The sequence below is a fragment of the Neodiprion pinetum genome, chromosome 3 (genome assembly GCF_021155775.2).
Source record: "Neodiprion pinetum isolate iyNeoPine1 chromosome 3, iyNeoPine1.2, whole genome shotgun sequence".
Taxonomy (NCBI): Eukaryota; Metazoa; Arthropoda; class Insecta; order Hymenoptera; family Diprionidae; genus Neodiprion; species Neodiprion pinetum.
In genome coordinates, this window is record NC_060234.1 from 40,033,101 (window position 1) to 40,060,046 (window position 26,946).

General features: G+C 42.7%; 1 protein-coding gene across 5 annotated transcripts in view; it reads right to left on the bottom strand.

Moving 5' to 3' along the window:
* GABA-B-R3 (gamma-aminobutyric acid type B receptor subunit 3) overlaps positions 1-19,307 on the bottom strand; it is a 103,204-nt gene extending 83,897 nt beyond the window's left edge. For 4 of the 5 annotated variants that reach the window (XM_069134223.1, XM_046616009.2, XM_046616011.2 and 1 more), the window contains exons 1-2: positions 18,530-19,307; positions 9,759-11,086 (exon numbers count right to left, since the gene is read on the bottom strand). In XM_069134223.1, coding sequence (XP_068990324.1) covers positions 9,759-11,021 — 1,263 coding nt within the window. In that variant the 5' untranslated portion in view covers positions 11,022-11,086; positions 18,530-19,307. The remainder of the gene's footprint in view (positions 1-9,758; positions 11,087-18,529) is intronic. The other variant, XM_046616010.2, reaches the window with a different exon arrangement.
* Between the last annotated feature and the right edge of the window lie 7,639 nt (positions 19,308-26,946).

Sequence of the window (26,946 nt, forward strand, 5' to 3'; positions counted from 1 at the left end):
AAATGTATTTTACCAGTCAATCTGCAACGCAGTTTAAACAGAGTATCGCAAGAAAATAATTCTTGAATCCTACGAGCATACGGTGAGTGAGTGAAAGTTTGAAAGGAACTTAAGGCGCTAAAAATTCGTTAGGCTGCATAATATTAATAATAACTTTCGTAACAGCAGTTCGTAAACTGGATAATTATATTCAAGCTGAAGGTTCGCCCGAATCTCTCAAGTATTCATTCATTCCAGAGCTTGTTTGCATATCCGTAACGCATTTTGTTCAAATCTCTTTCCACTCTCTCGCATTTTTTCATCAAGCAAACCGAAGTTACGTTTAAAAAAATTTTCCGCTCCTTGTCGGCAGGCATTCGAGCTGCCTGATTTCGCTTTCAAAGTGGATTACCTGCCAGTTGACAACCGTTTCACTGACCATTTGACATACCGACGGCGATGCCTTGCCGACAAAAATCCCAAACTCTTTCCTCGGGGATTTCAAAGTCCGCTTAGAATATAAAGAAGGGTAAGGAACTGTAAAGCTCGGATGAAGATGGGATTCTCTTCGGATTCCGTGAGCCAATGATCCAGATGAAAATCTTCCCAGTAATTGGAAGAACTTCTTTCAACCCAGACACCGATCTGTTCCCCTTTTTTCCTGGGACCACCGAAAGAACGAATCACCCTCACAGCGATAAGTACTCAATTCGCAATCAGTATGCATCTACGCTCGTTTGTATTTGGATTTGATTATCCATCGCCCCGTCACAATGTCTTTTAACGTTCGCACGTGTACGTAGATAAAACGAGAACATCGAACGAGATACGAGCCTGTAGAATATAATGGACGTAGAGCTTGAAATTATTGGATGCGCGGACATAACAAAACCCGCTTGGAGTGTTATTGCGTGATTATGAGCTGTAATCGTCTCATCAACGTCCTCCATAAAATGTGCACCAACTATAACGCGCATTGAAACCTCGATTCGTTTTAATGCTGACATTATCATTTCGTGTTAAACGCGATGTGGATACCTCGATACTCCGTGATCCGTACTCTGGTTCTATTTGCGCAATTTTGCGACCCAACTTTCGACACTCAAATTAGGGCAAGTCAACTTCTGGGACTCGTTAAATGTTTCAGATACCAACTTCTTACTTTTGAGCAAATAGAACCTGAGTGTGGATTGAAATAATCACACGCATTAGGCTAGCGGCGCGAGTATCACACCACGCGCCATTATAATCTTCATTATTCCTGTGAGGCATTAATTATTGATGCCAACCGTGCCTGCAGAGCTTTGTTACAAGGGATTGTGCGAGCTTCCAGGTGTCGGAAACGGTCCCCTGCAACCAGATGGTGGCTGAATTTCGTAGCGACGAATTGGGCGGGGTGAACACGAAGACCTTTGCAGCTAGTTGTGCTTGTCGCCTGAACGGAGATTCGCGCTTTTGGACGCTAGGGGAAGTAATTAAAGCTCGAACCAATACGAAATATATTGGATTTGGGGACTTTGTGGAATGCAGGTTTACAAATAAATTCATGCATTATACGGAGTCGACGTTTTAACGAATCCGTACGTGCAGTCAGCTCAAAAGTGTGTCGAACCGAAAACTGGGCCAAACGAAGGTTCGAAAATCATACGTCGTTGAGAAAGTATCCGTTGAAAGAACTTTTTAAACATTGGGGTGAAACTGTACTCATGCTGTTACGTTAACAATACAAGAGAAATTACATTATCTAACTATTTCCTTTACTAAAGAATCCATACAGTTCATCTGATCTTGATGAATAATAGTTAATTATCATCTCATTCAAAAATGAATACCTTTATTCAGGAACAAAATGAGTTATAGTGGATATAGTATAATATTCAAGGTTTTTCACATAATGCGGTTTTTACTTTTTACATTCAGTGTTTAAAATGTCTCGTATCAGCGGAGATTTCTTTATTCATACGCAATACTGCGCGGTTACCTGAAATAAGCATTCTTTTAGCGTGCGTTTGTTTTATCGGGTAATTTTTGTTTCAGTTTCTTTTCACATCCCGTACATCCTGCGGGTGGATGACAAGGGCAACGTATGAGCTTGGCGTCTCTTTGAACGGAGCATGTGCGCCTTTGATCTCTCTTTGGAGAACCGGCGTCGCCGGCAAGTCGGAGAAGGATATTCATTACAAGAGTCGTGGGAGCGTGAAGCTCAGACGAAAGAGAAAAAAAAAGGAAAAAAAAAAAAAAAGAATTTCAAAATCGTGCCGGATAATCAATCAAATATTTGATGTGTTTGTTCCGACGCAATGACAAACACGATGTGAATGAGTGTGTCGCGCGTCGATCGTCGCATCGCGTTAGGTGTAAGGAACGCGTAGATAAAAGTGTCCGTGTAGAATTCCATCCACTTGGATTAAGATCGTAGATATATCTATACGGGATGCGCGAAGTGGGTCGAAGAGACGCAGACACGAAGCAGGCGGAAAATAAGGCGAATGAAAATGTTAGAAAAAGATTCGTACCGAAGGAAATTGAGAATTCTTGAATTTACCGAGTCGATTCGCGTGCGATTCTGGGGGGAAAATGTGTGTTCGACAAATAAAAGCCAACGTTGTTTAACGTGCTTCGAAGCAGATTGCTGATAAAATATTTGAATTTAACCGGAGTTTACGTACCCACGATATCCCCGAATGATCGTGATACACATACATATATACATGTACGACACCCTTATAATCTTGATGGAATTTCTTTCCTTGACGGATAACAGCTCCGTTAGAAAATCCATTAGACATTATCGAGAATTACGCTTCAGACGCCGGGAAACGAGAGGAGAGATATTCGAGCCTGAGTTTCACCTTGTCCACTCGACGATAATTACATCAGGCAGCTGAAGTTCAAGACTTCGCCAAAACGGCGGAGTTACGAGAATTTTCTCCGCAATCATCTGGGCCTAAAAATATCTCTTCATTTGGCAAAACGGTCAGCGCTTCTGCCCGATGATAGTAAACGCGATGATACAAAGGTGGGTACCTACATACGTTATTTTCAAGGATTCGAGTCGATATTTCGGGCCCACATTTGACCCTACCACGATTCTTATAAGCCTACTTTGAAGGAAACTGAACCTAGGAATCCTACTTTAAACCTCCAACTCTTAAAAATAAAAGTACTATACCGTACTTTGGCGCTGTTCAATCTCCAGTTTCTCCATTGGAACTGTAACTCTTCCTCTGTGGATATATTATTACAGCGAAATTCAAGTATTCACAATGAATCGTCCAAGGGCTATTTCGACATAATTTTGATAAGTTTGAATAACATTTGGCAATCAAGTATTGCATATCAACTGTATTTATTCAATATTATTACGGATACAAAAATCCTATTAACGAAAGAAGCTCCAAGTTAATATCAGTACAATATTCAAAAATTTATCGATTCATTGGACTGCGCTATCATTGAAGGTTTAAAGGAGGTTCTAAGCAGACCCTACTTTGAGCCTAAGCTTGGTAAATCAGGAAATTTCCGATATTTTTAGCGTCAAAGTAAGGTCTGATATTGCATTGAAATAGAATCGACTTTAGGAGGTAGGTTTCGACTCGGGGTGATGCCGCATATTGTAATTAAATTGTTATTTCTTTTTTTCGCCCCCATCTTCGGCAAACACAATGCGTAATTTTCCCTTACGCGTATAATTTTTCAGGCTCGTTTACGTAATTGGTGTAAATTTATTTAGTCAGAGTTTGTCGCCTGCTGCTATTACAAATGTCCGTGACTATCGGTAATCCGAAAGTATATTGGCAGATGTCCAATCCTGACTGCTGTTATCATTAGCGAACCTATTTTTATCTTTACTTTTACGCTGGGATTAAAAAACTGACAAAATGTGTCCCAATCGAGGAAGAAATCCCCGTACGGCGATTTCGCCAAGTTACTTACACACACAAGCCGGGCGCTTTTTAGTCATATCTGGCGGGTAAAATCGGGCTGGGTAGAAAGTCGCAACTGTTTCGAAGTCGAATCAAGAGTTTGTCAAGGTGAAAGTATACCCCGAGGTCCTTTTTCTCGTCCCGAATATCTAGATTCAAATTTGATTAAATCTGAATCCTCCACCAGAAAAAGGGTTCCGTGAGCGAAACTCACGATCGCCTGCACAAGAATTTCTCGAAGCGAATGTGTAATAGTTTAATCTGGCGGATGAAGATTTGTCGCAATTAATGTCACCCGTTTATCGATTTACCACGTCGGCAGCTGTAGAAAAAAATTTGAGATCTATTCTGGTCGCAAAAGGAAACCGTAATTTTAGTATCACGTGTGATGCGCAAAGAAAAGAAAACAAACGTTTTTTCGCATCGATCGTTCGTTCCTTACGCGAACTGGTTAATCCCTATCCCGTTTAATTTCTCCAGATCCCCGACTATGCCTGCGGGACTTGAATGCGAAGAAGGTGAATTGAATCTATTCGTTTTCTTAACGAGAATGAAATATATAGGTACCTAACCTGCACCCACCCTCTTTCCTCGGGACTTTCCCTCTGGATTCTCTCCAGGTAACCCGCGATGAAATTACGTTTGCGAAAGGTCTCGAGAGCCGTACAGCGTCAGTTATCAGTCTTTTCGTTTCGACTTTCTATCCATCGAAGTGCAAGTACTTGCAGTTTTTCCCTCTACACACGGCCATTGTAAGTGTGCACTGAGAAAAATTTAATTTCTTATTGTAACTAAAAAAATTCAATAAAACAGGTATCGTTAAAAAAACTGTCTGAATGTTGTTGGAATCAGGAAAAACGAGGTACGCCTAACCATTTTGCGTTATTGTCGATCCTTTTTCGGTAATTGCAACGCAAAATCAGTTTCTGAGGTTTACTCTACTTTTTTAGTTAAATAAGGCTTCAACGTCGATTTATTGCTGCACAAGCATTAAATTTTCGGAACAGCTGCAGGAAAATATAGCAACAATGATCGTAATGAGGAAGAATAGTAAGAGATACTAGACTCTCCGGTAACAGCTATAAAACTAATTTTCATTTTCTACCTAGAACTATATTTTTCGATTATGGTAAAAAATGGAAATAATTAAAGACTGAGCGGTAACCGGAACTAAAAATTTTCCCTTAGTGTAACGATACTGCATTTTGAAATTATTATCACCGTTTTAGAACCGTAATAATTTTCAGTTCCGACGCCATAGGGAAGTGTGCTTCGTCTCGCACGAAGTATACGGATATTATGGTGTAATAACTTGGCGAGAGAAGAATACAACCGCGATGATAAGCGGACCGCTGACCTTTACCGGTAAATTATCTTTTCCACCTGAGTCGGAATAAGAGAGGAAGGAAGAGGGTGGAAGAAAAGGGGCTGCCGGTTATGTACCGCGGGGATTTATCATGCCTCCGATTAATAACTTGGCGAGATGTATAACTTTGGAGATTGTTCGCATTTAATTAGTACCGTAAATCTACTCCACCGAGACTCTTGGCGTTCGTGTGCGTGTATAAGCTTTTATTCGTAAGTGGTACAGTTATACGACAGTAGAAAGCACGGCGCGTGTCCGATTCGCAGCTTTACAGAAAATAACGCGTTCCCGTAACAGCGAAAGACGCATTAAAAAATACCACCTAGCTTTCGCCTTACGGAAACAACGAATTGCACCTCTCGCCAGTTTTTCAAGCCCCGAAGAGATTTGCCAAATTATCAAGGCGGAATCTATTCACCTGCCGACAAATTACTCCCGGGCCTATTCCTGCGGAGGAAGAGGCTTTCTTGGCGAGACGAAGGGCGACGCACCGCATAAAAGCCGCGTATCACCCGAGGCCTGCATTTAATGAAGCCGCACACGTTCTTGCGACGCCCCCGCGACCGCAGCGAGGATCTGAAGCTGCGCCCGGAGGAGACGTGGGGATCCTGAGGGAGCGCTGGATCGCCACCTGGGACCACTTCAGCCACCCCAACTTGTTGAATTAACTCATTCTTCTTCTCTGTAACGGAGAAAATAGGCGGAGAACCACGCAGCGTGATGCGGGATAAGTAACGGGATGGTTGATTAAAAATGTCTAAAAATTGCCGGGAAGTAAACGTCGGGAAACGGGTAACAGAGTCCCGCTCTGTATACGGAGAGAGAAAGGCCTTTTCATTTTATTTATTTACTTTGTTTTCTTTTTCGTGTTTCGTATTGCGGGCAACAGAAATATTTCCTACTAACAAAAGATCGGGAAAATTTTAGTTCTAATTTTCAACTCCCAAAAGTCACTTACGTTTAACTCTTTAATCTTTTTCGTTGAAATTTTTTCCTACGAATTCTACCGATATATCGTCTTGTTTACCGCGATTTATACTGCCTTTTATTCGATGCCTCGATCAAAATGAATTTTAGCGATCATTTTCGCGGCATAGAAGACTAATTAGTTATTTATACTTCGATGAACTGTCGCGAATAAACGAGGATTCACTTTGAATCGTAGATATATTTGGAATCGTGCCTGATTACAATAAGAAAAAAATTAATAAATGAAAAAAAACTGTTCTTAATTCGGCTGAAATCTTCTGGAGATAAATATTTCGTTTATTCAACGTTTTTCTTGAATAAAATATAAAAAAAAAGTAAACCAAACTTGAATAAGCTTCGAAAACAGTTTTTACCGACTTTTACCAAAAATGTTATCGCACCATTTTTCTTCTCAATCGATCGACAAGGAGAATAAATCGAGGCACCCGATTTTTTTGTAATGTCCACGAGCCTCAATTCGTCAATTGGAAGTCAAGGGATGCCCTTTGGTTTTTATTTTGTGAGATATTAAGATATTCTTTCGCAGAGAAGTGATCAATGCGTTCAACGAACTGACGTATAATATTCTAAACCATGTGCCTGTTAAATTTCTTCCACGTAGCCGAATTAGGGCAGAAATAATCGGGTAGGGAAGTTGACGTCGGATTATCTCCGGATACAATTAGTTCAAGGTTGTGAAAAACCGAAACAATATATACATATATTTATCTAATTGAATACTTCGTTTGAGCTTGAGCTGAAAAAAGTTTAACGTCAGGATGATTCCAACCCTTCGGATTCGAGACGAACGGTCTTATCTCCGACTGGCGAGTTCTGTTGCAACTGTAACTTTGGCTTACGAATTTGAACTATTCATCATGGAGGTCGATTTTTCTCGCGGCCTCCCGGCTATTAAGAGATCCTGTCACTTGGGAGCGCGATAATTTTCTTGCCGAAGAAACGGATTTCAATTTCGCGATCTCCCAACTCCGGGCTCCCAGTGCCCTTTGGGTCAATGGGGAATTTACTCTTTCACGATGAATTTTAGTCATTTAGACTTGCGCCAAACGAACAAGGGAAAACTTTTACCACGGAAGCACTAAAATTGATTACTTTGACCGCAGTTTCGGAATTATTTTTCGTATCAGGCTTTGGTTTTTTCGGCACGAAATAACGAGCTCGCAATTAGTTGGCGTTGAACAAGAGAATGACGCACAACGGTCGGTGAACTAAAATTGTATCCGGTAATTAATGGGGGGGGCTTTATTCATTCAACGAGCTTTTAAAAAATTGGTATCCATCTTTCCAGAAGTTTTATGACCAATCATTATTAAAAGCCGGATTTGAAATTTAACAAGCTTTCGCCCGGGCACCGTTTTAATGCTTCTGTAAAATTGGGAAACTTTTTCCAAACCCTGAAAGAAAAACTTTGAACATATATTATTATACGCGTATATATTTATGCTGCACATTTATACACAGATTTTTGTATTTTCCACTTGTTCTTTTTCTCCACGTTCTCTGCTTCTTCGAAATATTTACTACCACACGGGAGAGATTCGTATTAGTCGGGTAAAAAAAAAGAGACACAATTGCATCGAACATTAAGCATAAACGATTATGAAGCAATTTAAACTTCGAAGTGACAAAACTGATTCATCCGTGTCCTTCGAGTTTGGCATACCTATCTTCAACGCCTTACATTCGATACATCAATCCCTGAGAATACACGCTGCACGGTGTAGTCGAGATTGCGCAGAGTTTGAGAAGATCGAACGAAGTCGGACCAAGAAGTTTGAAGAATTTGGCGAGGGCTCAGAAGCCCTTTGCTATTCGAAACAGGTCGCGAAAGTTGGTGAAGACTTGTAGCTGAATGCAAAAGTACCCGACTAAAACCACTTTGTTGTATTTAATCTCGGGTTACGCTTTGCTAATTTCCGGGAGCTATGGAGTACCCACAATACCCCCCCAGTCATCCTTTCACCCAGTAAGATCAATTGGCGCTGGAGAATTTTCGCAGCAAGATTTGAAAAGTGCGCGTATCACCGATCCATTCAATCGCAGTTCACTGTTCGAGTACCCGCTCTTTTGGATTCGTGTTTGAAAAAATTCAGCACAACTAGCAGCGCGGTGTAAAAGCGACGAATACTCGTATATCTGCTGCATCGGGTGCGCTTGGCTTTTTGCTGAATCCACAAGCCAACTTTACACGGCCAAGCGGTTCAACCGATCCCCTGATAGAATCTGCATCTGGCAGAAACGTTCGCTTTGCTACTTCGAGTAATTTAAGCTCATTCAAAAAAGGTTGGAGGTTCTCAAACGCGGGCCAAGAGGATTCTAAACTCTATAAACTTTCGAGGATCCTCTCGAAACCTGGCAGCCACAAATGCGGGCGCATAATCACTGCGGGGAATTCAATTCCTCGAACATCTGTTGTCGTTACGCATCCACTCTCTTTGGCGTATTTTTTCTCTTAAAGATGTTGACGATAGTTACGCTCGAAGGGGGTTGAATTCAATTCATCAATCTATCCAAGTTGAGACTCAGACAAATAAGGTGAGTGTACCAGTTATTGACACGCTTAGGTCCACTTTTCGGACCTTTTTATTTTATACAATTATAAATTTACTGCACAAATTGTGAACTTCTCGGTGACTAAAACCAATTACTAGAGAGTTAGACACTGCAAATTTATGTATTGGTAATTTTAGAACTCAGGATTAGACAGATACAAACAAAAATGGTCAATAACTGGCACACTTACCTTAGGTCAGAACTACCTTGGGTGACGGCGTAGAGTATAATGCAAGTCTACGGCAATCACTTTAGTCTCACATTGTTCTACGTCCAAACTGATTGAACTTTGGTGTTTCTGTTACGATTATGACGTGTTTAGACTTGTTTGGTTCGCCAAAAAGATCTCCAGAAATCGCACAAATATTTATTTCCATGGTAAATAGAGACAAAGTTTTGTAAATACGGTACAACAGAATTTTGTCAAAAATCAAATTTGCGCGTCATAATTATTATTATCAAACCTAAAACACTAGAATCGGATCAAAATCACCAACTTTCAATCACGTTGAACATTCTAACTTTGAAATAGATTCTCAACTCGTTAATATCCTTGTTTGTATCATGCGATTTTGTTCATACAGTGAAACTTCTCTTAACGGACTCCCAATAACGGATTCCTCTTTACAACGGACAGTATAAAAATCTCCAGCAGCACAATTTACACGTTAATGTTGTTCTGAATAACGGACATTCCTCAATAACGGACAATATTTTCAGTCCCGAAGGTATCCGCTGTTGGGAAGTTTCACTGTATTGATTTCACAGATACGTATCAGGGATGTTTCATTCGTCTTCACCATCATCGTCGCAAATAACATTTCTGGCGATTTTTCAAACGGTTTTGTCAGTCCTCCAAGCTTTCGACTCAGGCAATGGGTCGCGTTCACCTTCAATCGAGTTCATCGCATCGTCCATGTACCGCAAGAGGCAAGCTGGCTTACCTTGGTGTCATTATGCACGAGGTGTATCCTGAACCTGGGAGTCTTGTCCATCTGGTTGATCCTCTCGACGGCGAGCCTGGCGGCCTGAAGTTCGCTGAGTCCTTCGGGTCTGGGTTCGTTGCCTTGGGTCAGCTCGAATAGTCCGAGAATAGTCACGTTTATCTTGTCACCTTCACTATCACCAAACCGCGTCCTGTCGTTCGCGAAACCGACGGACCGATTCCTGACCGATTCGAATCCGCCGTTCAGGTCCCTCAGTATTCCAAAGTCGTCGATACGGACGGCCGGGGTTTTCGGCAAGGTCAGGTTCTCCAGATTGGCTTCGAAGCTTCCTCTCACGCCGCCGGTTCGACTCCCCGCCCCGGAACCAGGCAGCGTTTCGTTCCTTCCATCGAACAGAGAAGCATTCGACATTGTTCCTAAAGCTCGGAGGCCGGGCGAAGTTCCGGGAAGAGCTGCCGAAGAGTTTTGGTGAGTCGCTTCCGGTCCGACAGCGGTCGAGTTTGGATCAAGTCCGTCCTCCCGCCGCTCGACCTTCGGATTGTGCAGACCTACATCTCGACTCGGGCTTTTTGGCAGATCCGGTTCCGACGTCGATCCAGACGAGCCGCTCTCCTCCGTTTCCGGTTTGGCCAGTCCAAAATGGCGCCTGTCAAACTTCTCCGGGGGCGGCGGAGGCTTGTAGGTCGGTCTTACCGGAAACTTTTGGGAACCAACGAACCCCAGGAAAGGAGCCTCGCCCCCAACTTTCGCCTCGAGATTAGCCCGGTCCGTTGTTCTTTGTCGTCCCGTCGAGCCTTCGTCGTCTTCGGCGTCGTAATCGAGGCCTGACTTCGTTACTACGAGTTCGTTTTTATCCCGAGTCGTCGTTATTCTCCCATCGCTGTCCGAAATTTTAGGAAAACTCTGCCCTCTCAAGTTCAAAATTGCGACGCTGGATTCTCCGGCATTGCCACTTGCGTTTGATAAAACCGTTCGCTTATCGACGTTTCCGATCTCTCCGTAATTCGTACTGTTTATCAACTTTTCGAGATACTCCCTGCTGCTGTCACCCGCGGCGAGAATTTTCGTCTTACCGATGTCAAAAATCTCGGTATCATTGCTCTTCTCAATACCATCGACGCCGTCGCTCCGGGCGATTTCCTTCGTCGAGATGACATCTTTCAAAGAGAGCGTAAGAAGGAGAGCAGATAGAAGGTGGAGGGTCGTCGAGGGGGATAACGAAAAGATGTTGGACCGACGAGAGCGCGCTGCTCGCGACATACTCAGTCACCCCGATATCAACTCCTCCAGACTTTTGGTCCACTGCAGCCTCGCCTCGACCTCATCTGAAACAGCGTCGAAATACTCGGTTAACAACTTCGAATTACCAGCTATGGAAAATATTTTTTTTCCTGTTCTTTTTGCACATCATTGATTACAAGTTCTTCTCCGAAATTAGTTGTCATTCGTTATTCCTTCGAGGAAAAACTTCGTCGTATGTTTGGCAGATACTGGAAAAATATTCTTTGAAATAATATCGAAGAAGGGAATATCTTCACGAATATACGTACGCGGGGTATGTTTTTGCCGATTTATTTACATCGCATGCGGAGCAATTTGAAAAGAAAACTCGAACTTGCGTCCTCGTAAGTTATGAATGAATGAAAGTGAAAGAATTTTTCTGCGTGTTTTGATACTTCAATATAAAATTTTTTCGATGTTTTGTTTTCACTTCTTTTCGTCAGTCATGTTTCATTTTTACTTCGAAGGAGTTACAAATCTATTCCGACTCCTTTACATATTTATGTACCTATCTCTGTTGGAAAAACATATTGTACGTGTTCGAGTTCAGTATACGTATAAGATACGTGGGGCAAAGATGCTTCCGACAAATTCGAATTTCATGCACATATGTACACGCATTTGAGAGGGTACGGTATAATGCATGCAACTTTAAGAGTCCTGCATTTTATGAATTTATGATCTTGATACGCCGTATAATACTCTCAGTCGGTCTTTAGACTATCAGTCGTTCAAAATTTAAAATCAGAAATTGGGAACGGGGGTAACTTTTTTCGAAACTGAACTGTTTAAAAGTTGTTAAACTTACCGAGATGCGAACTCGATAACTCGAATAATCTTATAATAGTATGGAAAAGTTTCATCACTTCCAGGAGACGAAACGACCTTTCTTAGCGAGCAATTGCATACGAAATTATGTAGGATCGAATCAGTATGCGATTTGATTACCGACGTAAAATTGCTTTTTCGTCGCATTACTTGTACTATGTAATTACGTTTGCTCATGGTGAAACGTACACCAGTCTTGCAAGTCTCGAATTGCCCCGATTATGGTTCAAAAGATTAGCCACTTGCTGTGACAAATTGCGTTAGCAAAAAAAAATACCCTTGAGACACCCCGGTTCTTCAAATATATCAGAAGGGCGTACGCCCGAGGCTATGACTGAGGACGCACCCCTACAGCTCCCTATTTCACCCCTAATCACATTTCAAGAGGCTTGTAAGCCTGCGTAATGAGACCGAATGATGGAAAGTTTCTACTCTCCGTACACACCGGTTGTTGGTCTTGCTACGAAAACATTCGTACCTGATCCTTGGGTCGGGTTTACAGATCGGCTTACTGCACTTGAATGGAAAACAAGTGCAGCTGATTGCGACGTCGCTGTAAAATCATATCAAGAATAATTCTAACTGTACCAAGAACTCCAACGGCGTCTGGGATCCGATCGCGGATCTCGGTCTCTCTGTTCAATTGAATGAATTGCGCTCTCAAGCAACGTCTGCCGGAAAGAAAGGAGTCGTCTTGCAGTATTGTAGGTCGAGGACCAAATCCGCACATTGTTTCGTACTTAGGAAACAATTCATGAAAGCTTCGCTCACAGTCGGCGAAGCTCCCTCTGATATAGACCTCGCGCTGCCATTGGGGCTTAAAACTGCAACGTGAGTTTATTGGCACTGAAAGTTTTTACCGGGGTGTTGACAATTTATCACGAACAGCGTTGTCTGACCTGCTTGTAAAGCTCGCTCTTTCTCTCATTCTTTATTTTTCCTTCGAACAAATGTGAGAGTAGAGGAGAAATTGTCGCGAGAATCAGCGTCGGGCGTCTTGTCCTCGAAAAACTTGGCATGCCTGAACATGTGCTGGAATTTGATGATAGGAAGAGACGAGGGTTGAGTTCGATCGTTAGGAAGAACTAAATGGCGTGACTAAGGCGTTCAATTTGCAACGCTTTGACGTGTAATAAGATTTTCCACTCCATTAGTAAGGCAGTGCCAAATACATCCACCGAAAACGGCGGTGTGAAAGTGTCGAGGAGGAAATCTTGCAGCAAGTAAGTTGACGATATTAAACGCGTACTCAGGTGGTCCGCAGGAACCGCGGGAAGGTAAGAAAAACAAGTCATTGTTTTAACTGCCGCGAACAAAAGCGGCCTATTTTTGTTTCGGTTTTCGCTCTTCGTTCGGGGATTAATCACTTTAGTGATTGATTGTGCGGCGAATCAATCACCCGCAGAGTTTTTATTACCGCCGAGTGGTGATCATTCTAATCGTCGTGTTCTTGAATCTCGAATCATTGATAACTATGCTCCTAGTTTAACAACACACTCTACGTTTGATATTAGAACGTGGTGGAATTGGGATTGCCAAATTTGGGGACAGCCGGCGCGTTAATTAAAGCCGATAATCATGTATCATCGTTTCAGAAGTTTTCCGAGGTCAGCAGAGGGTCGATACTCGCAAAGCGGACCGCTGCTAATTAGCTTTGTTCCGAATTTCGCAATCATGGCAGATTAGCAGAAACGGACGATATCCAGCCCCCGTGCTCGCAAATTGTAAATAAAATAAAACAATATACCGTTGGGAAAATCCGCGCAGTTGCGAAAGTTCCTCAAACACTGTCAACGCCATAACCCTGCCTGCAGTATAATACCTTGATTGAAGTAACCCTAATCGAATCGCTTCTACCTTAGGCGCAGGTTGTTTGCCGATCGGTGGATGAAGTTTGGGTAACATTAGTTCGCATTCATCCGACGAAGGTTATCGGCGTATCAACGAGGCAACAGTCCGAGCATAAACCTGCCTATCCGTGCTGTTTCACCGTGGCTGTTGGTCTCAGCCGTCGAAACGATCGCTGAACTGCCAAACACTTGCTGCAGCGTGTATTGTCAGCACGGACCAATCTCCGGTTAATTATCAGCTTGATTGGAAATTGCAAACTTGGCAGTGCCAGGAGCCGTAAGCCCGGTCGAACCGCAGCGGCGTGGTGTGCCCGTGTCTTCGCGAAGTGATTCGCTCTTCGTCGTCGCAGAGGAATTGTTGTGCCTGGGAGAAGCGAGATAAGTTCAAAAACACGCGTGCTTCGGACTCTCGGCTTCGGCTTTAGTGGCCGTTTTGCCTTTTCTGGAAGAAATAGATCCGCCTTGGCCGTTCCGCTGAACTTTTTAACTCTTTTTTTTTTTTCTAAATCATTTATACGTTTCGTCGGGCTAAGCTGCTACCCTTTTCGGATTTATGGTGACGGGTATGCCCCGAACCGAACTTAAGGCTCCCATTGTGTATTTACGAGGCAAATATCTCGGGGGTCGCGGACCACTGCTATTTCTGAACAAAAAATTGTACACTTGGCTTTTCAAGTTCTCTCTCTCTATATATATATTATATATATATACATATATTTATATGTCATTGCTAATGTGAAGTTTTGTTTCAATTATGAGTAACAAAAATACGATCTAATCTAATCTAATCGGTCTCTCTCTCTCTCTTTTTATCATTATAATTATCATTAACTATCACTAATTTTTTGCGAGCATCTGCGTTCTACTTGTATTTATAACCAATTACAATTATTAATTAGAATAATTATTGCCGTCCTACCTAATGGACTGTCCTTAATTATTATTATTATTAATCATACGTTACTCGACTTGATTGTCTCCCGTTTTCTCGACGAATTCTCTGTGTTATGTTGTTTTTATTGTCTGTAATTTGTTGCCTCAAGACATAACCAAGGCATAGATAAAAATCAATCATTAATCATCAATCAATCTCTCTCGTGTCTTGAAGCGATTCGCTCCGGTTCTGAAAATCGACACACATATCGCAGATTCCACTTCTCTCGGAACCCAGATAAAACCTACTTTCCAAACTATCCAGCGATGTGTCTGCCGTTAAACCATATATACGCGATGCATCTGACCGACATGAACATAAAGTTTCACGACTCGGTATTAAATTTTTTACTCCGATTTCGTTTTGACTGTCCATACCCGAGATGGGTGATCATTGCGACTGTAAAAGTAGTGATTTTCTCTTATACCGTCGGCATTTCATGGGGGAAATCTTCATCGCAGTCGGTTCCAAGGTTCGTTGAGTATTTTCCTGTGACGCTGGTACCAGTGAGATATATCGATTCCAGCAGACCTTTGCTCATCTGGATTCCTCGAGTCACCGGGGTATTATCTCGTAGCAGTTTCGAAAGAATTACTTTATCCAACGTGATAAATCAATTCGACTGCATAGTCCAGGTAACTCGTATCCAACTTATTGTGATACGAAGTGTTGCCGGAACGTGGTGTGGAATAACAATTGTGTACACGCGAAACAGCTTCTGCAAGTACCGAATGATCGCGATACACCTACGTGGACGTTTTACAGAGTGACTCATTTGAATTAATGAAAGATTCGAGCACGTAGATCGCAAATATGGTTTTACCCGTTCTCATGCACGTATCAATTTTAATCGCCCCGAATTCTGCAATCCGGCAATGAATTTTTATCGTTGGTCATAACACTGCAAAAATATTTGCGAGAATCTGGAGAATCTGAATAAAAATTTGTTGACATAACGTGAAAGATAAGCTTGTGTTCTTTGTCATTTTCAAACATTGCTGTGAACCATAGAAATTCATCGAAATGAATAATTAGAAGGAAATTATGGTATCAGTTGTCCATTGAAAAATGACGGATCCTGTGGACAAGAATTTGCGTGATTTTGGAATTATGTCATATATTATTTCAGTGTCACGCTCAGCGATGAAACTGTTTAGTCTTGATGGTTATTGGGTTTGCCTCCGGAGTTTGTCAGGTTATAGGCACCTCGTGTGCAGGTAAGAACGGCTGTCAGTGTGCAAAGTCGGCTAAACTAACATGAACAGAAATGAGGCAAACGGAAGCTTCATCGTTTACTTTGTTAATTACAGTAAATAACGAATAATCTAGTCTGCGGGAGCCCGGCGTAATCAAGAAATGTAAATTGGTGTAGTTTACGCAAGGAGTTGAAAAAATTTCGGTAAAAGTGAGAACAAACAACACGCGAGAGAATGAGGAAAGTTTAATTACTCGATGTCAATTGAGAAATTGCGGTAACGGGATGGAGAGAATTTCCATGGCAAAAAGCGGTTCAAACTTTTTCTGCAAAACTGTTTTCAGGCATTTGTTTGCGATGTATAAAGCATTACATTTACGACAAGATCAGGCGCTTTCAGTCTCGAATTGAAAGTGGCTTGGATATATTTTCTCGCACTGACGATGAGAAAGAAAATTAGCTTGGCCTCTTGCAAAAGCTCTTCAAATTATTTCTTGAACGAGTTGCCGGTACTTGATGTTCGACATCGGAAGTTAAACTTTTCCAACTTTCCAAGTAGGTATACCTGCTTCTTTTCCCGTACAAGAGGCGGAGTGCAATCGTGAGGGGTAATGAATTTTCAAATTGTTCACCACTGCTTGTATTATTCTTCGCGAACTCTTGGCTAGAATAATTACTACGTTTTTTCTACACGGATTATTTATGCGAAATTAAAAATCAGTAAACACCGGTAAGGGTTCGGTATTATTCAGCCGTGGTATTCGTTCCTGGATTCGTTCATTTTATCATCCAGAAATTGAATCCACGTTTTTGCACCCTCATGTTAATGAGCCTATTGATCAAAACGACGAGTAGAGAGACCCCGCGCAGAAAAACCGAGCATATCGGCAAGCGCTGAAAATATTTTCACTTATCGGGTAACTGAGTGGTGGAATTTCAATGCATGCGAGAGTTGGAGACAAATTGGGGTATCCGAAATGTCATGTGAAAACGTGGGGGAAAAATGAAACGGTGAAAAAATGCGGTCCTCGATATTCCCGGCACGCACACACACCCGGTGTATTTCCTACACGTTCACGGGTATATATGTACGTCACGTAAGACACGCCAAGACATAAACTCATGCATACATGGTCTCCTAGTTATTTCTAGTGCTTCCCGAGCTGAATATGTAAGGGAAATCCTTCGCCACTTGACCTATCGGCGAATCTAGGAGTCCACCCACTATCTGCAAACTCGAAGCTTCAGTTTTGAACCGCCAGCCATTCCTCGAGCCTATTCTGGCCGGGTGTCTAAGCACGATTCGTGCCGCACCTAGATCCAATAATCCTGTACCACTGAGAGGGGATTCTGGATTGAGTTACATACTCTGAGGTACTCTGAGGTATTTCACTCCATTACAGTTACTCCGAATGTATACTATAACTACTGTAATGTAAACAACTATTTTCACGCAGTACCTACGGTAGTCACTGAAAGAAAAATTCGTTTAGAACTTCATTTGCGCAAAGAACTAACGGTTCATAATTTTAGAATATCAATCAGAGTTTTACACAGATTTCATGAAATTCGTTTACAACATTATTCACGACATTATTTGGCTATTACTTCATAGAGGTAATGAGAAATTTCTTTAACTGAAATATACTTTCTTTTTTTTTTAAATAAAACCGAATCAATTAAATTGTAGAATCGAAGAATCACGTTCACAGATGGTTCGAGAAAAATTTTTCCTCGTATTGTCCGTTCATTGCGTTCGTCAGAATTTTTCAGCAGAACAAGATCTTCACATCACTTTGTACGTAATTGCATCATAACCGAGTTATTATATCCGAAAACAAATTTAGTACGAATGACAGAAAAAAAAGTGTGACAAAATAAAAGTATTCGAGCCTGTTCCAAATTTCCCGAATATTTTAAATTTGGAGGAGAAGTTTGCGTTTTTGTAATTATGGCTTATACCTTCCGTCCTTGTGTCTAATAAAAATACCAATAACCGGTAGCAGAAAATATTCCGAAAGATGAATCACGGTCGGTAGATAAATCAAATTGCAATTCATGAGCACGGTTATCTGGGATTTGTCGGAAATTCCGGTAGGCACGAATACCGCAGATGCATGGACCAAGTATCCCCGAGGCGTGCATTAACTGCACGAAGGGCAGCAGTTGCCGGATAGTTCGATAACGTAATATTCCGCCGGAGAGAACGTGTTTAGATGATGGAAACAGTTAGGTTCTACAAGCTATGGGCATTGAAGAAACCGATAGTACATTCACAACTGCATGCTGTCCTGCACCTGATTGCAGAAATTTCGAATTGTCCGGAAACAGAGCCGTGCGAAATTTCTGGATCACCGATTCAAAGACGTAAAAGTTAATTTTCTGGAAAAGCTCGAGGTGTGACTATGAATCGGTAAAAATTACCGCGGAACGTTAAACGTTTGGGGGATCTAAGCCTTTTTCCATAAACCAAACACGAGCGCAGTTTACGGGTCATTTTTTATTTTATTAATAGCGGTGATTTCGGAAATCGTTACGTGCATGACGGATCTAATTTCACGGTCGTCACGTGATGGCCGATTGGGGTCCCTGGGTCACGGGACATTATAAATAACGGTCATTTTATACGAGGACGTAGAAATATAGCACCATAACAAATGCGAATAACCGTATCCCTTACCTCCAGAAGTACTCCGCACGCCTCACTGGGCAAGGGTTTTCAGCACTTTTTGACCTCCGCCTCATCCTCGCACTGACCTTTTCAGCGCACCGGATCGACCGGATTAATCGGTGGGAACATTTTTCCCCGACGTTGGCGAACTCCCGAAAATTCAGTAGCTCTCCACCTGCGTCACGGGTGTCTCTACATCGCTGAATGATCGCGAACCTCGGGAAAAAGCTGACGTTTTTCAACAACACCCGTAGTCCGATTATTTACCGCGCATTCACGCGTGACGCAGATATTATCGAAACAACTTTTGTATCGACCTATAAGTTAATTGTGTTAATTATACATTCGCCACTGGAGTCCGTTCGCTTCCTATTATCGTAAAATTATCATTTCCCCACAAAGTTTCTATATTCAAGAAAATTGTGCAACTTATTCTCTGCCCAAATCGCGCGAACAGCTTACTCACTAGCAAAGATCTCAGCTTTTTCCCCGCTGGTTATCTAAGCATCGAAAAACTTTGGCCAAATTTAGATCGATTCGCGACTTGATCTAATCCCGAACTTCGTCTCCACATAACCGATTGAGTCAAGCATCTCGGTCGTTTCCCAGTTAATTTTTCATCGATCTTTCCGAATCGTCCACCATGATCATTATGGTCAAAACCTACTTCAAAAGCTTCCTCCGTCCGTTATATAGCGACGAGGGTGATTATCGGTATCGGTGATTGTCGAATGGCCTTGACATCGGATCGAGCGAGGGTCAACCGGGAGACCAGCGCATCGCGTGGAGGCAGTGCGCGCACTGGTTGCCTCTTTGACGTGGGGTTGATTTTCCCCGCAACTCGAGGTGCTACCTGTGGTGGTTTGTACCGCGCATGCGCGCCGAGGGATGAGACGGGATCTCATCTTCTCTGTGCAGCTTCTCTTCAGGCCACAAAACTGTCGGGGATAGTAGATAAGTAATGTGGTCACTACCGGAACAGAAAAGAGCGGCAAACGATTCGACGTTTTGGCAAGTACCTAAACTCCCGGGTACACATGTAAAGTACTCGAGCTATGAAGTTCACGAGACCTCGAAGCAGAGACTACGAATCGCAAATACACACTTTGGGTTGACGGTTGATCTCACAAGGGAGGTTCAGGATAGTCCCGAGAATGGCAAGGTTCTAGTTTTGCTTCAATGGAAGTTGCCGCAAAGATGGGCACGTACTCCAAACTTCGTATCTGGGGTATCATAGTTTCACTTACAATGAAATTATCCACTCTGGCTTGTAAGCAACACGCGCTATACACCTGTATGTTGATAAAGCTCAGACAACACGTCGGTTGTGTCGAGTATTGATCCAAAATCTTTGTTTACGTCGACGATATTCAGACCTGGAATGTCGACTGCGAATTGGTGTATTATATGAAGGCTGTTTTCCGTATTGCCGTGTCAATCGAACCAGATTTAATCTCGGTCACCGCGTGCGGAACGATCCAAACGTGGATTGAATGATCGAAAACCGTCGTAAAGTTCTATTTGCGCAATACCTGCAGGACGATATAATAATTCCCGTCTATCGCCATAAATAAATTCTCATTCATCTATCTTTACAGTATATAACAATCATCCCTCTTTCCTGAAAGTTAGTACAGGCACCGAGCCACGGTTAAACCGTGGTTTATTACCTTTCTTGATCTTATCTGACTCAGCTCTTACCTACCTTGTTGTCTCCAGAGTAAATACCTCAACTATAGGACGCGAGCAAAGTTTTCCAACAAGCTTAAACCAGAAAGTAATATTCCGGCATCATCCGGGCGTGAATAATGAAGCGTTTACAAAATGATTCGGTACAACAATTGCTACTCGTGAACAACCAGGTCAAGTAAAAATGTGGCGTGTAGGCTGCTTCGCACAGATCACAGAAGTGGTAAATGAGTTTCAAACCAATGTACGCACAGTTCGAGTAATGTGTGAATGCTGCAATTATCCTCGATATCATAATTGAATCAAATGGCACGACGCGACGGTGGGATAAGCCACAACGCCACATGTGCCTCGACATGTTTTCATAGGTATTTGATTAACGATGGTGTAACGCACCGGCGTACCGAACGACGTATGATATGAGCAGCGATAAAATCTTGACATAATTTACGAGAAAAGAGGAAATATTATTTTCTTCTTTTTTCCCAGTGAACAAACCCTAGATTTGTCACGTTTCTCACAAAAGCGTGACGGCCAGGGCAGGAGAGCACTTCTGGGTTTCGGCCTCGCTTTAAGCACTTTTACCTCTTTAAGTATTTCCTCCTGACCCAACTTTTCACCTACGAAGTTGAGGCTTGATTCGACGTTACGTACTTTGTGCTCCGTGCCACATGTCGCCCGGAAACACTAACGTCGTAACGTGTCTGACAAAAGAAATTGAAAATGAGAACAATTCCGGGAAAGTGAAACGTGTTTCATACAATGAATAAGTACGAGACAATTCATTGGATTTTAGAATCAAATAATGTAAATTTCTTCAATAATTTGAGGAGCAAAACCGACTGGTATCATACATGTAAAGGAAAAAGGACTATCGGTGCTTGCAATGACTTCTCCACACTTTCATCGTAACGTGTTTTTCGCGAAATTCTTGTCGCCGGTAAAAGTCTTGGGGGTATTTTTCCAATCTCGTCAAAATTCGATCGGGCTATACGAGCGGCCACTCCGGGAAAATGCGATTACGAAACCCTTCGGCTGCGGGCTGAGCAATAGCAAATCGCCTAACGATATCTGGAGACGATTGAAGATATTTTCGAAAAGGCGGCTGTATATCGAAAAACAGGAAATAAGAGTGGTTCCGTAACTTGGAAGGCTGCTGTCCGAAAAAAAAAAATTTATATATAACCCGCGGTTACATTCCACTGGCAATTCTCATCCCAAAACGATTTATCCTCGGTTTGACAGACTGCCACTGTTGCTGGCTGGAGGAGCAAAAGTTTACATGGATACCGGAAAAGGTATCGCTTATGTACCCACCCAAAGTATGCATAATGCATTTTAGGGATCCGAAGTTGGAAAGCTCGTACATTCGAGTTTCTCCTGGACACGTATAAGTCTGGACGCACTTTCCGTTGAATAATCGTGGTTCCAGACGTTCCTGATAATGGTGATAATAACGTCGGACGGATCGCTGATGCAATTTTTCGTGATTTCACGTCTCTTCAGAATCGAATCTCTCTCGTTACTCTCCCCTTCGATCAGCCGAATTGCCAAACGATTCCGACGGGATGATCGAAGCCCGGAGGACGGATCATCCGACACCGTTGCTTCGTAAGACCCCGAGGGATGGACGGTTTCTGAGTTACAGTAGACACTCGATGAAAGCCGCGCTCTCTAAACAGCGAGGGGAGAAATTCTCCGAATTGCACAATGTAACGAGATTCCAGTCTCGATGCAGAATTAGAAGATTGGATTACTTTGAACTCTGCCTACCCAGCATCCGCCGGTCAAATAGCAGGTACCTGAAATTAGTAGCTGTAGCAGCAACGCGATATCGATCAACTCGTATTTCGCTGGATTTAGAGATCGATAAATTTCAAGGCATATTTCGCGAGGAAGCCCTCGTGCCTAACGGCAGTGCTTCAAGTCTAATTCATTCGTTCGAGTCGACACTTGCTTTATACCCTCTGCGAGAATGAGCCACTTTCTATGCCTGATCCCGATGCATGCCAGGTATTGTAACCATTGTTTCAATTAATCTTCGTTAGCCCGAGCGCAGCGTTCCGGTAGCGTAGTTTCATCATCGTGAAATTTGAATGAAGAGGATTTCTGCCAGAGAATCGTCGGATTGAAATGTATGTACGAATGTACGTCTGGCATTGCTCATTTCAGTTTACGACGTTACAATGACCTCGGACATTTTGGATCTGTTTGTTTCTTCGTTGGCACACCGGGAAACGATATCACGATTTTATCTCACTCGCGAAATCAGGTATATTCGCTGCAGTTCTGGACTCGTGTGATCATACGAGATTTTATACGGTACGCAGGCTGAACAGTCGTAAATCAACTTCACTTTTCACAGTGTTAAATGTAACTTTTGAATCTCAACAAGAAAACGACCTTTAAATTCAAATCTAATATCCGAGGTACCTCAAAGTCTCGTTCATTGTTGGAGGTACTTTTTTGCCCTTCTCTTCGTCTACAGATATTCGATTATTCACTCCGCGATCTTTACGTAAATTTTCATTCATATATCAAATTTCTATTGCGAATACCAAGTGACCGCTATCTAATCAATGCTGCAGTATTCCATCGAAAAGAAATTGGAATGCAAAATAGAAACCGATGCTAAGAAGTCGTTGAAATGGTTGACGTTTATAAATGAGCCCCTTGTTCAATACCTTTTTCTCGCATAACTATAATACCTTCTGCCGGTAAAAGGATCACCTTTGGAGGCACGTTCTTTCGGACAGCAAAGAAAAATGATCGGAAAAAAAAAATCTATCGGATGGAAATCACGAGCCTTCCGTTGCAGATCTTTTTGTAGACTATAAAAACGAGACACTCGAATCGCTCTGCGCGAGAATGCTGTTATGAATGCAAGATTCATTCAGCATTAGGGATGAAATATCTGTATAACCTGTATCACAAGTTGTCTTTTCGCCAGACGAATTAATTCTGGTACAGTAGACAGACCCAAAAGCTGGTAATTCATTCCAATCGTTACTGCAGGGGAAAGGAGTAACGCGGTTGTCGCTATGAAACAATAAGCGTGAAATGACCAGTAATGAAGTTTCCTCCTCCCCCCTGAATATTGGGGAACAAAGAATCACGAGGCTTGTGATAAGATTGGTTTCGGTGGATCGCTACTATCTCTCATCACTCGGCAAGTCCTGAGATCCATTTCACAGAAAACCACGGCTACATGTGAGCTCTTATAACGTGCCTAGAGGAAGGGAAAAACTGAGCTCTATCGAAGGCACCTGTGCTCGTTGACACGTATTTTTATTTGTCGTTAGCGGCAAGTAGAGTTTCTCGGATAAGCAACAGCTGCAGCTGACTGTAAATATCGAGTCAGGTGTGGTACAGTCATAACGACAGTGTGGAGGAGACGGAAAAATTCTTCAATTACAGCGAGATTTTCGTTAACGAAAAGGCGTGGTTTTAACGTAGACTTAAGCTCGTCTGCTGGCACAATGATCGAGCGAAGAAATCGTGACTTGACTGAAATCAAAGTTGTTTTCAGACGCGACTGCATCCTTCAAAAGCATAATAGATGCCACGTGCACCAATAAGAAATCAAATTTGAAAGGATTTTTTGTAACCTTCTCACCGGAGAACGCTTTGATCGAACGCAAGGGATTGCGTCGTCGCCAACGGGATCGTGTTCAACAAATTTTCAAGTAGAGCGGTTTCCCTCGGAAAGCGATTTGCTCGGAAGGATTTCAGAGATACCGCAAGGTTCAAAGACTTTTCCAGGCCGGTCTTTTAATGGCCCTCCTCCTTATTCGGCTCAAGGATAACTGGCTTGTCTAGTGACCGTCTGGCCGACGACTATTGCACCGACGCGACGGTCAAGCGCTCCTAGACAAGGGTGATCCGTCAGAACGACCTCCCTGTCAGACCCGCGGTCTTACGCTGTCCTCAAATCAATCCCAGCGAGCTTCCAGACAAAGCGTTGATACCAGCAGTCTCTGCACATCCCGATACCTCGGGTTTCCAGGTACATCTAACAACGAGCAGCCCTCGAGGTTTCGCAGGAGCAAACAGGCAGCTACATCCACCTTTGTCGCGACGTGTTCGGTATGCGTCTGACAATGATAGTGTTCCACGAATGCTCGAATTAGAGGGTGGATATATTACGTGGGGATGACGTCGTTATACTTATCACGGGTTGTCCTACCACCCTCACAACCTGCAGCCTCGAAGCTCACTTGTCAGGACCTCCCTTTGGCTTGCGAGCTTTGGGCTTCGCTTATCCTTTGCATCCTGACCTAGCAGTTTCTCAAATTTCTCGGGATTGCGGGCGGAATGTGACGCAGGATTCCGCGAAGAGTAATCTTCGGGTCGAGGTCCTGCCGCTGTCCCAACGCAATCAAGGACTCACGATGTTCGTGTACGGAGTATCGCTTTCGTTGTGCTCCTGACCCAGTCTTCGCGCCATTGAAGGCTTGGATCTGTACCGGCTGGTTAGACACTCGACCCTCGCTGACGGCGCGCTACGTGCCGGCATAATGGCCCTTGTCCTGAGCAGCTCAGGGCGCCTGGCTTCCCCCGGGATCCGTGCGACGTCCTTTTCTTTCTCGCAGCCTCCGCGTAACCTTCGACATTTGTCGACTCGCTCACTCAGACATCGAACACGGGGTGTTTCTATTCAACGACTGAGTGAGTCTGGAGGTATCTTTTCGGTCGAATCTGCTGAGCAAGTTGCGCAGGGCGTGACCTTTCACCCTGTACTGTTTAACTGGCCTTTTTTGATCGAGCCAGACACTCTAGTTCATTTTTACGAGTTCAAAGCTTCTTGTTACTTTTCTGTGGAACTCGATTTTCTCGGGTCCAACGGTACGCAACTCGCGAAAGAACGCGCTCGAGGAAACTCATCCCTTACCTCAAACCAGACACGATTAATTTCCGTACCACGTCAGCTCGCCGGTTATAACTCAAAATCTCATGCATCTATACACGATTTCAGTTGCACCTTAAATCTACCATAAATTCTAGTTTACTGCACGCCCTCTGCAACGAGGTCAATCTGGGTCACAATCTGGAGCTAAACTACCCGTCGGTTCAACTTACACTACACTATATCAGTACCTTTTAATGGACTAAGGCTTTGACGGAAACACCTCTGTTACACAGTATTTCGATATTTTCTTCTCACAACGGCGGAGCACTCAAGTGTTCGAAGTATATCAACACTAAGCTTCCATCGCAGGCATGTAAAGTCGAACAATAATCAGTCGTCTGGAAAGAAACGTGAAAAGTGATCGGCGAGCGAGAAAAAAGGTATAATTAGATCTGTTTAGCCGTCGGCGGACCTGTAAAGTTTAAACATTCCACGAAGGCAGTCCATGGCAGATAATTGGCGAACTCAAGATTCGAATACCTGGCGAGTTTGATCTACGTGGCCGAATATTAATCATCGAATACGTTAACCGCCAGCATTTTTCGAGCTTTGCCCGCCGCTCTCTGTTGCTGGATTTTCCTGGGAAGATTGTGATATGTTGTAAGTATAAACGGCCTTCGCAATTTATGTTTCAGTAAAATTAGCGCAAAGGGTCTAATCTCCTTCTGCGCATATTTTACTTCTTTTTCTTTTTTTTTTCTGCAGGCATCAATCCCAGGTGAATTTTAAAATCCTTTCGAATTGCTTCGAAGATTTTTCGAATTTAACCAAGCAGTTCTTTTACCCTGGGGCCGATGAAGTTCACAGACGAATAAAACCCGGGCGAATTCAGAGCATGACTTGCCTTAAACCAAGGTCCTTTGTTCACATGAATGATCTCGTTATCTTGGAAGAAGAACGAATGTATAAGACGAAAATGTCTTGAAGTTTCAAAAACACTTGGAATTCACTTAGAAAGTGTTTAATTAGCCCAAGAAGCTAAAGTTCAGAAACTCCGCTGAAATCGAGGTTCACCCTGTTTCGCCACGAACTTGATTACGCTAAATGGAATTAGCACGAGAGATATTTTGCAACGTTCCACTGTTGTTTTTGTTTACCTGTTCAGAACCTACCCATAAACAGAAGTTTATACGGTGGGAATGGAATTCATTGCGGCCACATAAAGCGCAATATTATGCTCAGAGTAAACCAAAATTTCCAGAAAGCAAATACCATCAAACAAGTGTCTATTGCCTCTTCAGATTTTGAAGAATGCTATGAAGTCTGTGGAATTTAACTCTCTGGTGGAGAGAACCGCAGACAATGAAACTCAAAGAAACGAACGGACAGGAGTTACTGACTTTCGTTGAATTTAAATTTCACGTCTACGAAACCAAACAAATGCTCCAGCGAATCGATTAGGATTCACACGATTTGATACTTATTTCAATCCAGGGCATAGCTGGGTTTAAATACGAAAATTTTTCAACATTTTCAACTGGGGAAAGCAACTTTATCGAATTTGTCGTAGTCACAACAATATTTTATTGATCGTTGAGCGGAATTTTTTTAAACTTTTTGACTTTTGCAGCCTGGCGATCATATTGACTGTCAAACAAAGTAGTGATGGATTAAATTTTCCCGCGTCAAAGAGTACCAAAGGTGGAAAAACAGAACGGTACAGAATTTTTGCGATAATCGACAAGCCCGACAGTATTGTGCTCTAGTTTTTTATCGAAATGAACGACAACGGGGTAAAAAGGGGTCTGATCGAGGTCCAAAGTTTTTTCACTCTCGTTCTGCGACCAATGACAATGCAAAGTCATATTTTCACTCTCGACGATGTCGC